General features: G+C 42.6%; 1 protein-coding gene across 3 annotated transcripts in view; it reads right to left on the bottom strand.

Moving 5' to 3' along the window:
- Nucleotides 1-12,500, bottom strand: part of LOC126997882 (condensin complex subunit 3-like) — a 155,972-nt gene that overhangs the window by 131,855 nt on the left and 11,617 nt on the right. For 2 of the 3 annotated variants that reach the window (XM_050859099.1, XM_050859097.1), the window contains exon 2: nt 1,726-1,827. In XM_050859099.1, the coding sequence (XP_050715056.1) occupies nt 1,726-1,827 (102 nt within the window). Of the gene's footprint in view, nt 1-1,725; nt 1,828-3,011; nt 3,031-12,500 lie in introns of those variants that run through there. The other variant, XM_050859098.1, reaches the window with a different exon arrangement.

The raw sequence follows: 12,500 nt of genomic DNA on the forward strand, positions 1-12,500 counted from the left end.
GATCTGTTCTTACTTCCCATTTTCTGCCTATTAACAAGGTACGTATTTTGAGATAACTAGGGAGTAAAGTCAAAAAAATTGTGATAACAATTAAGGGAGTAAAATCGGACACAGTCATTATTTTCCACGGGTCGGAACCAATAAGCGCTTTTACGTGGATTTCAATACCTCGAGTTTCTCGATCCTCGAGTTTAGCGCCATACCTTCGGAATGAAGCAAGCGCGAAACTCGAGAGGGTACTGTATAGCGCTGCGTTGCGAGCTATGGTACAATACCTTTTATATATAGCGCTGTGTTGCATGCTATGGTGCAATATCTTTTTTGTTTATTAAAGAAACTTTTTATGATCAATTAATAGAAAATAATTGCTTAAATATCGAATACATAAAATATCATTTTGAACTCACAATTCAAAGTTTGATTGAAAAGTTATTTATAATAATAAGTGGCATTATATCAGGGTTGAAAGAATGACGCATACATTATTAAATATGCTAAGACTCTACATCTGTATTTAAAATCTCAAAATAATAGAAACTTTTAAATGTTTACCGGTTTTTATGAATTTTTGGGGTTAGCGGACTTGAGTTAACGGAAGTTAATTGGTCTGATAATGATTTCCAAAGTTGACTTAAAAGTTAAATCGTTAACTAAAATGTTAACTTCGTTAATTAACGATTAACGGATTAACGGCTTAGTGCCCATGTTTGCCTAGATGCTATCCATATTCAGGTGCCCTGTCTGCCCTTGCTTGTATGGAGTATGCATCTCACGTGTGGGGGGTCTCCACACGCATATATCTCTTGGACAGAGTGGAGTCTGAGGTTCTTCCTCTCTTCAGCTCTCCTCTTACTGACAGTCTTAAATTCTCTTAAATTCTGCTGCCATGTTGCACCTCTTTCTATCTTCTATCAATATTTTCATGCTGACTGCTCTTCTGAACTTGCTAACTGCATGTCTCACCCCCCTCCCGTGGCCCTGCTACAAACGACTTTCTACTCTCGTTCACCCTTATACTGTCCAAATCCCTTATGCAAGAGTTAACCAGCATTTTCATTCTTTTATTCCTTCTGCTGGTAAGTATCCCTTCGTCTGTACTTTCTCCTACCTATGACTTGAACTCTTTCAAGAGGAGAGTATCAAGACACCTCTCCTGCTGAAACTGACCTCCTATGGCCACTCATGTATATGCTCTTCAATAAAAGCAGTGATATGTGGGGGGGGTTTTCATTTTTTTTTTTTTGCCTTTGAGCTGCTTCCTTTGCTGTCAAAAAAATAAATAAATAAATAAATAAATAAATAATAAAAGTTATTATTAGTAAGGCTTATATATGGATCCAGATTGAGCCGTGGGTCTGGAAATGTCATTATACATCCCAAGGTGGAAAAGGTTAATTAAGAATATGAATCTATTGTTCCATTAGAAGCATGGCACTAAACTAATATCCTACCATTGGTACATAAGTACCTCAGCCCCATTAGATGAGGAAGTTCAGTTCAGCTTGGCTCAACCTAAGCATGACGCAATGTTTTCTTGCCTGGAAACATTCATTTATATCGTAAAGAATTTTTTTTTTTTCCAAAACTAATATAATTCCAAGTAGGTTGAAGGTTCCATGAATCTAGTGTTTGTGGAAAGATTGCTTAGTTTGAGATACTAGAGGGTTTGCTTTACAACCCAAACACCTTTTGCATAAAGTATATCAATGACTTACAAAATCATACCTTTAAATAGAGATTGATCATCCTCTTCATGAGGCGAGGCTGTGAGGTGATTGAGTGCTGACATTCCAAGAATATCTGTCGCAGAGCTTCCATTTTGCACATCTGTAAAGAAATCCATATAATTACTTGTCTCCCGGCCTCGTACAACATTATGAAAGACACCCTGATTTACCCAAGCCACTTCATCAAAAGTTTACTACCCCAACATAAAGGAAATTTCTATGCAGGTCATCAAGTACAGGTACTTAGTCCTCGAGTTATAACATATGACCTTTATGAATGCTTGCACTTATGAACAGGTCAATAATATTAGTATAATACAGTAAAAGTCCCGTAATACAGAATGCCGGGGGTCACAGACCCTCCAGATCATCAATTTTTTGGATTACCAGGAGAGGACCTCAAAATATTCAAAACACACCATGCCATTACACAGACACAGCCTCCTGACCTTAACTTAACACTTGGGAGGATGCAGCTGCTGCCACTGACCCCACACCAGCCGAGCTGGGATAAGGCAGGAGAGGAGAAGCATGTGTGAGCTGGGCCAGCCTACCCACTCTTCTCCCTCAGTTACCTTTGGAACTGGCTACGAGCTATGTGTTGGTCCCCATGGTTCTGGCACCAGGAACATCAACAGCTCTCTCCTCTTGAATTTTGCAAGATCCTGGAGGTTTAGAATTGCAGGTTCTTGTTACCAGAAACCAGAGCTGCACCGCTGGACTTGGTATAGCGATGCCAGCGGGGGAGCTAAGGAGATTGACATCATCCTTGTAAGTACTCGTTGGAGGATCCTTCAGAACTGCAGGGTTTACCGGAGTGCTGAGTTCTTTGCAACTGACCATAGGCTTATCATTGCAACACTCAAGCTTCATGTCAGGTCAAGAAGAATCTCAAGATGCAACACTTCTGTGTTCCATCTCGAGAGCCTGAAGGCCCTGGCATGTGCTCAGGAGTATGCAGTAACAGTCTAAAATCAGTTCGAAGTGCTCAGCACCCTGGAGGGCCCTGTAGAACTGTGGGATACCTTCAAACGTGAAACTCTTCAAGCTGCCAAGGAGTGCATTTGAGAGCACCCGAGATCTAGGAGTGGATTTGCCTCAGCGGAGAAGCTGGAGAATATTGAGGAGAGTCGCACTGCCAGACTTGCTGGGAATCAGGACCAATATAAGGCTTTGTCACGTAGGGCTAGAACTCTCCTGAGGAGAGACAAGGAGAGGTATGTCAGGGGTCTCGCTGAGGAAGTCAAGGGCCATTTAAATGCGTATGACCCCCGACCTGCTTACCAAGCCTTGAAGAAGCTCCGCTCCAAGTCTCCCTCTCAGGTGAGCGCTATCCAAACAGATGATGATGAATGGGCAGAGGGCTCATTGGGCTGAAAACTTTGAGCATTTGTACACAGCAGACAATCTGAGTGGGCAGCTTCCAGTTGCTGGATTGCAGGTGGCAGATGCTGATCCACCCATTGAAGAAAGCCCACCCTCTCTTGACGAGGTCAGAGAGGCTGAGGCAAAGTTGAGGAGTGGAAAGGCACCTGGTATCTGTAACATCAGCACAGAGCTGTTCAAAGCTGGAGGTGAGGCCATGACCCTCGGGTTGCATGTGGTCTTGACTGTCATATGGTAACCTGGTACCATTCCTCTTGACTAGAAGAGGGGACTGGTCATCCCTATCTGGAAAAGGAAAGGGTGCCGTCAGGACTGTAACAACTACCGAGGTATTATACTGCTCAGTGTGCCAGGCAAGATGCTTGCCCACCTATTGCTGATGCGAATTCGCAGCCAGCTGCTGAAGCTGCAGAGACCTGAACAGTCTGGGTTTACACCTGGTAAGTTGACAACTGACTGTATTCTACCGCTTTGTGTACTGGTGGAGCGCCAGCATCAGTTTTGACAGGGGATGCTCGCAGCCTATATCGATCTCAAAAGGCATTTGAATCTGTGTATCACAAGGCACTGTGCGAACTCCTGTGACTCCAAGGGATTCCTGCAAGGACTATTGGTTTGCTGACTGGCATGTATTCTGGGACAGAGAGTGCGGTGAAGTGTGGGGGGAGCTTGTCCAGCTTCTTTCCCGCGAATGCGGGAGTGAGGCAGGGCTGTGTCCTTGCCCCATCACTTTTCAACACTTGTATGGACTGGGTACTGGGCAGAGTTGTGGACCAGAGTCATTGTGGAGCATCCATTGGCAGTACCAGGGTCACTGACTTTGTTTTTGCCGATGACACAGTAATCCTTGCTGAGTTGCTGGAGGTTTTAGTGTCGGCTCTCGAGGCACTGCATGAGGAGGCGAAGCCCTTGGGACTTCAGGTCTACGGGGCTGAGACCAAGGTACAGGTGTCTGGAGGCTTGCTAGATAAAATGGTACAGCCTGTTCATGCATGTGACATTGAGATCTCAGAAAATTTCAAACCTTGGTAACGTAGTTCAGAATAGTGGTTATCGCCAGGACGTCTTATTGTGGATTGACTTGGCTTATGGTGTTATGGACATGCTCAGAAGATTTGGTGTTGTTAATACCTATGAAGAAGAACAACGATCCAGATCTTCAAGTCCCTTGTGCTCCCTGTCTTACTCTATAGCTGTGAGACATGGACACTAAATAGAGACTAGGAGAGGCAGACTGATGCCTTTGGTAATAAGCATCAATGCAGAATCATGGAATATCAGTGGAATTACTTTTGGTCAAACCAATGACTACTCCATGAGACTGATTCAACTTTTTTTTTTTTTTTTTTTTTTTTTTACAAGGGCTCAAGGGCACAAAACAAAAATTCAACAAAAAGCCCACTAGGCACTGCTCCAACAACAGAAACAGAATAAGATGCCAAAAGAGAGGTCTATTTCTGGAGAAGAGGTGTCTTGACACTCCTCTACTGAAAGGTCACATCATAGGCAAGAGGAAATACAGACAAAGGAAGGCTGTTCCAGAGATTATCATCAGAATCGATAAAAGTATGAAGGTGCTGGTTAACTCTTGCATGAGGGATTTGGACAGTATAGGGGTGAGCAAGAGTAGAAAGTCGAGTGCAGTGGAGCTGCAGAAGGGGTGGAGGCATGCAGTTAGCAAGTTCAGAAGAGCAGTCAGCATGAAAGTATTGGTAGAAGATAGAAAGATATACAACACTGCGGCAGATTTTAAGAGGCAGAAGAGTGTCAGTGAAAGGAGAGGAGTTGATGAAATGAAGAGCCTAAGACTCCACTCTGTCCAAGAGTGCTGAGTGTGTGGAGCCCCCCACCGTGAGATACATACTCCATACAAGAGAAGATGGCGCCACTATAAACACTTGCCTGCGCCATGACAGGCTGGGGCCGACTACCATCCAGGCCCATCAAGAAAGCCTACCGGCGCTATAGGCGCTCACGTTAAAAAGAAAAAAAAATACAAGGGTGGACAAGGCCCTTGTATAAAGACAGCAACCGCAAGGGAGAGAAAGACTGACGGAGGCAATACAGAACGCCTAATCTCGAGGAAGCTATTTAGTAAGAGAGATGTGAAATTTCCAGTTAAGATTTTAAATTAAGGATAGACCGAGGATGTTTAGTGTAGAAGAAGGTGACAGCCGAATGTTGTCGAAGAAAAGTGGATAGGTGTCTGGAAGATTGTGTCAAGTTGATAGGTGGAGAAATTGAGTTTTTGAGGCGTTAGATGACACGAGGTTCCTGTTACCCCAGTCAGAAATGATAGCAAGGTCTGAGGTTAAGTGTTCTGCTGTAAATCCTGTTGACAGGGTCTTCTGTTGAAAGAAGTTGAATAATGCAGAGTAGGCTAGAGTCATCAGTGTACGAGTGGAAAGAATAGTATGTTTTGGAAAGAAGATCATTGATGAATAACAGAAAGAGTGGGTGATAGGACAGAGCCCTGCAGGACACCACTGTTGATAGATTGAAGGGAAGAACAGTAACCACCTACCACAGCAAAGATCTGAGTGGCCAGAAAGGAAACTGGAAAGATAGGTACAGAGAGAGGAATAGAATCCGTAAGAAAGTTTAGAAAGCAAAGATTTGTGCCAGACCAGAATCCTTTCGAAATGTATAGGGCAACAGTGAAAGTTTCACCGACACAGCTAAGACAGGATGACCAAGAGTCAGATAGGAAAGAAAGAATATCACCAGAAGAACGCCACTTGCAGAAACCATATTGGCAATCAGAAAGAAGGTCAGAAGTGGATATATGCTTATGAATCTTCCAGTTAAGGACTGATTCGAAAGCTTTAGAAAGACAGGAAAGTAAAGCTATAGAACAGTAGTTTGGGGGATAGGAACGGTCACCCTTCTTAGGCATAGGCCCACATAGTCCATCAACACCAACTCCGGCTATACTGGTACGCGGCACGCTATCCAGAAATGGACCCTGCTCATCAGACTATCTCTGTAAGAGACAATCCTGAGTGGAAGACACCAAGGGAAGCCCATAGAGATCGTGGCTTGAGCAAGTTGGTAGATCCTGCCAGGAGGTACTCAGGATAGGAAGGGGGCCTGTGAGGAGACTTGCTCAGAGGGACCCCTGGACTTGGCATCGTAGGGTGGGCAAGGCAACATGCCCCCCGGCATACTTCCGGAATACTATCAGTTTACTTAGGTTTGGGTAAATCTTTCCTTTATGATCATTTCCTATTTTCAGTGTTATTTCCCTTCCATTTAATACTTTTTAAGTCAGTTTGAGTGATTTGAGGCACCACTGTTGTGCAAATGAATAATAACCATAATTCAGTATTATTCACATGCCAATATCTCATTTTCTACTTAAGGGGCGCGACTACGGGGTATTTTTCGACGAATATATTTAAAATTGGAGGAATACATGTTTTTCGCTCATCATGCCCGGGAAAGGCTAAATTGCCAGGTTGTGAGGTTTGTTTTCGTAAAATTAAAACTCCTCCTCCCTGGAGGCCATTTTTAAATGTCCCGCGCTGTTGCGTCATAGCCGGACATATGCGTCAACATATGCGGTACAGGTAACTCTCGATTTATGCGAGTATTGTGTCCTTGAAGAGGTCATGTAAATCAAAAACAATGTAAATCAAACAAGAGGTAGGTTTCTATCGAAAAATAAATATTTGCTTCATTCAGTGGAGAGAGAGAGAGAGAGAGAGAGAGAGAATATCCATATCACCGAGATATCCACTCAGTCTCAGCCTCACTCGTGTGAGTAAGAAATGAGGGACACCATGAGCGACTGGCTAGTATTGGTACCGGTACCGAGCAGTCTGGTGCCGGTACCGTACCATATAGCTGGTACCATTAGTACCGGTACCTGCCCACTCCTACTGTTGAGTAGCGTGGCATCGTGGGTACTGTATTGTTGTTCAAGTGGTGCGCGGGAAGAATTGAGCTCAGCTGTGTGGCCGCGGCGCCGTGTGAGTCCAGATGCGTGAGACATCTGGTGGCCACTCCATAAAATATCGCGTATAAGTGAAAAAACGTGTAAATTAAACATTTATTTGGATTTTGGACCCCGCGTTATTTCAAAAACGCGTAAACCAAACTCATGTAAATCGAGAGTTACCTCTATCATTCAATGCTTGTATATACGTAAAACTTGCGAGAGAATATTTTTTTCTTCATAAATTTTCTCATCTGTGATCCTCTTACTCCGCGCACCCCGCGGGCCCGATGACTGAAGAAGGGAACGCGCAAGCGGCAGTGCCTCGTGAGACACAGGCAGGGAAAGTACGTCGCATTTTTCTCTCCACTCCAGCCAAAAAAACGTCCTTACAAGTGACGTACAAGCATAAGGCAACCAGAGAGTCATCAACATCAAGAGGGGTTATGGAGCGGCCAAGACTCAGAAAACAAGCAAAAAAGCAGCGTAGAAGCGAGGGAGCGTGATGGCACTACGGGCACTCGCTACACTCCGGGCCACCACTCATCACCCTCATGTGTTTCGCGACTTGCTACAACGCGTAGTACTAATCACGCCCTTTTCCATGACCACTGGCCTCGTCACAACTTACTCCACCACCACCAACTGCAGAATCAGCTACATTGCCTCATGAGACACTACTGCAGCTCCATCAACAGATTATTCACAGATTTGTGAACACCGAGTCTGATTAAAAGCAAAACTTTCATCACCGTGTCGCTTTCTTAGCTACGAACACTGTTAGAGAGACGGAATTGCCTAGTACGGTCGTGCAGGAACACCTTGACCTTCTGACACCCTCACCTTTGATTGATTAAAACTTTTTTATAAAGGGGCAACAGATGCCTTATCATTCTCCAGTAAGTCAACAAGGTATATACAATCATATGTGAAAATTTCATGCCAACTTGATAAATACAATTGGCAAGACATGGATGCAAAGGAAAGAAATCTTTAGGAGCCAATATCTCGGAAAGAAGTTTTTTACACTTTTTAAAAAAAAATTATCAAAATCGGTAAAAAGTCTAACTGACTTTTGTTAGGTATCATTCAAAACTACAACTAAAGGACAGTTTTTATTACTGATAAAATTTCATAATATGTCAAAAGAAAATGGGACAGAGTGGAGAAAATAATAAGTGAAATTTTTTTTCAGACAAAACAAAAAATCCAAAATTTTATCAATGTGAAATGTAGATAGGTAAACAAAGTTTCTAAGGTATTTTTTTTTCAAAGCGATTAACTGAAAAACAAAGTCTGTGAAAAAAAAATTGTTTGAGTCTCTCCTAAACTTCACCCAAATTTAATGAAATTCACAGAATATCATACCTTTACGCCTACAAACAACATACCTACTAAAATTTCAAAGCTATTGGACATACCATATGCACAAGAGGACCCCCTTAGTCGCGCTCCTTAAGGGGCGCGCCTATGGGTCTCCTCCTGCGCATATGGTATGTCCAATAGCTTTGAAATTGTAGTATGTTGTTTGTTGATGTAAAGAAATGATATTCTGCGAATTTCATCAAAATCGGGTGAAGTTTAGAAGAAACTCAAACAAAGGGTGTTTTTCATATTTTTGTTTCACAGGCTTTATTTTTCAGTCAATCGCTTTGAAAAAAATACCATAGAAACTTTGTTTACCTATCTACATTTTGTTGGAAGTGAATTTTTTATTTTTTGTTTTGTCTTCCAAGAAAAAAATTATAAATTTTTGTCACTTATTATTTTCTACACTCTGTGTCCCGTTTTCTTTTGACATTTTTGAAAATCCATTTCCAACAAAAAATCGCCCTTTAGTTGTAGTTTAAAATGATACCTAACAATAGTTGTAGTTTAAAATGATACCTAACAAAAGTCATTCAGACGTTTTACCGATTTTGTGAAATTATTTGAAGGTTAAAAAGATACTTTTCGAGATATCGGCTCCTAAAGATTTTTTTTACATTTCTCCCTGTCTTGCCATTTGTATTTATCTGATTGGTATGAAATTCTCACATATGACTGTATATACCTTGTTGACTTACCTCAGAATGATAAGGCATCTGGTCCCCCTTTCTAAGAAAGTATTACTCAATCGCAGGTGAGGGTGTCAGAAGGCGCCACCTTCCTTCGTTGATGACTGGAGAGGCACTGGTGCTGTGTCGTGAGTGACTCATGCTCCCCTGCTGAGAGTGACGCGGGAGAGGGATGACACATGAAATTTAAGAAGAAAAAAATTATTCTAATGCAAGTTTTACGTAAATACAAGCACTGAATGATACCGCATGTGTTTGCGCGCGAGTCATGCTGTGACGCAGCAGCGCGGGACATTTAAAAATGACTTCCAGGGGGGAGGGGATTTAATTTTCCAAAAACAAACTTCACCAAGTGGCAATTTAGGGTATCGAGGCCACGGTGAGCGAAAAAAACGCTATCATGAAATTTCAAATATATTCGTCGAAAAATACCTAGCTGTTGTCATAAATATTTTAAACTTACTTTCAAACCTGCTGGAAAACCATAGGAGTGTTGAAATCGAAACAACTGTGAAAACTGCCATGCAATGCATGGGGAACCCGTGCATCCGTGAGCGCTGTAAGCCCGTGGCTCACCGCAGGCCAACTCTGCCCCCAGTGACAACACTGGTGCAGCGCAAAGCCTATCACTCATGCTTACTGTAAAAAAGCTAACAATTTTAACTAAACTAAGTTATATATGGAGATTCACAACACGCATCCAATATTGACCCCATGAAAATAATAACCTTTCCAAGGTCTCACATACTGTTGTACTCCTTTAGTTACACACCTCAATGAACAGACACATACCACAAAAAACACTTTCTAGTAGGTACACACTCCCCTGGTTTTCCAGGGATCTATGCAGACAACATTACAAGAAACAAAGACTCTACAGACGCACGCAGACATACAACACAACAGATAATTGGACCGCCTACAAAAACCACCAACAGACATTTGCCAAAAACATAAAAGTAGCGGAACTCAAACACATAGCAACTTACCTCGCAGACAACGTAAGAAATAACAAAAGAAAAATTTTCAAATTCTTTAAGACACGCAAACATGACACTAACATGATTACATCACTTAAAGACAACACTAACACATTAGTAACCAGCCCACAACACAAAGCACAAATATTCAACACACAGTTCCAATCGGTATACACACAAGAACACAACCTGACACCAAACATGCCACACAGCCCCTTCCCCCCCATAGCCCCCTTGACATCACGACTAACGGAATACAGAAATTACTGGAAGGACTTGACACAACTAAATCTACTGGCCCTGACAACATTCCTGCCTTCATCCTTAAATCCTTTGCCCCCATCCTGCAGGCCATATTCACCCAGTCCCCATCATCCACCTCATTACCCTCTGACTGGCTTTTGGCAAATATTAATCCTTTATTCAAGACAGGTGACCGGACTGACCCAGCCAATTATCACCCCATCTCACTAACATCGATTCCATGTAAAATTTTCGAACACATAATACACAAACACATAATTAATCACCGTGACGCAAACAACGTCCTTACTGACTCACAACACGGCTTTCGACCTAAACGCTCATGTGAATCGCAACTCATTACTACATATCAAGACATTACAAGGCTACTTGACCGACGTGACATTAAACAAGTTGACACTATTGTTTTAGATTTTGCCAAAGCCTCCGACAAAGTCCCACACAAAAGACTGACATTAAAATTGAAATACAGGGGGGTCGCCTGATATGCGAACTTGGGATATGCGAACCACCTCATATGCGACCTCCTTCCTCCCTCCCTCCCCCCCTTGGGGGGTGGAGCATGTGGGAGCGGTGACTTGACTCGGTAGTAAGAGAAAAGTTTTTTTTTCATTCATTTCATGTTCCCGACTTTGCTAACATCCATTTCCTACCAAATAATGAACTTGCTGTTACTCACTTCCCGAAGGAAGGGAAATAAACAATGGCGCAATCTGGCAACTCTACTCTGTGAGACGGCTCCACGTGTTCTCTTCATCAGTACGTCTAAAGCAGTTTTTTTTTCATTCATTTCATGTTCCCGACTTCGCTAACATCCATTTCCTACCAAATAATGAACTTGCTGTTACTCATTTCCCGAAGGAAGGGAAATAAACAATGGCGCAATCTGGCAACTCTACTCTGTGAGACGGCTCCACGTGTTCTCTTCATCAGTACGTCTAAAGCAGCCATTGCTCTCACAAGCTGTGTCTGTGCTGTGTGCAAGCTAGCCTGTGGGCTATTGTTGTTGCTGTTGTTGTTATTATGGCGCCTCCAAAGAACTCGAAAAAGCAGTTTATTACATTGGAAACTAAGTTAAAAAAATGTGGCTGACCGCCCATATACCATTATTTACATGCTTTTTAAGGTTCCTAATATGCGAATTTGCAATATGCGAGGCTTTGAACCACCCATATTCTCGCATATTAGACGACCCCCCTGTACTACGGTATTTCAGGACCTATTCTTCACTGGATCACTGCATTTCTTACTAACAGGACTCAACGTGTTCTTGACAGATCTTCATCTGACACTGTCCCTGTTTCTTCAGGTGTCCCACAAGGCACCGTTCTAGGCCCCCTTCTTTTCCTCCTGTACATTAACGATCTTCCACTGTCAACACCTAACTCTTCCACTAGACTATTTGCCGACAATAGTTTACTGTTTAGAGCAGTAAAGACTACTGACGACTACAGACTACTACACAACAACTTGGACGCCCTTGAGCAGTAGGAGCGCACCTGGCAGATGCACTTCCGACCAGACAAATACAAACTATTAAGATTAACCAGAGTGCACAACCCCATCCATCACACCTACACTCTCCACAATTCAGATTTAGAATCAGTTCACACACACAAGTATCTTGGTATCCATCTCTCATATGGAACCCACAAACCCACTGGTATGCATGAGTACCAGCGACTGGACCAGTGAATTGCTAGAAAATTTCTTACTGTGCAACATACAGGGTCTATATCCAATGAAAAACCACAGAGTTGGCCTCTGAAAGTGACTACACATTTATGTCCTTCAATGAGTCCCACCTAACACCAGATGTAAGGGATGAAGAAGTAAAAATTGAGAATTATACCCTGTATCGCACAGACAGAAGAAATAGGAGTCATGGTGGTACTATATGTGAGAGATGACATTGCATCTAGTGCTGAGGTAATTTTCTCTCTCTCTGATGGCATGAATGAGGTGCTAGTGGTTGAAATAAAGAAGAGGTAGATGATAGTGGCAGTTCTCTATCGACCACCAAAGTCTGATAAGCAAAGACTCTCACATGATTGAAAAGATGAGAGAGAAACTCAAGGAGGATATAACAACTCCAAGAAATGTGCTTCTTCTAGGAGACTTCAACCTACCAATAATCAAATGGCCATCA

The sequence above is a fragment of the Eriocheir sinensis genome, chromosome 13 (assembly GCF_024679095.1).
Source record: "Eriocheir sinensis breed Jianghai 21 chromosome 13, ASM2467909v1, whole genome shotgun sequence".
NCBI lineage: Eukaryota > Metazoa > Arthropoda > Malacostraca > Decapoda > Varunidae > Eriocheir > Eriocheir sinensis.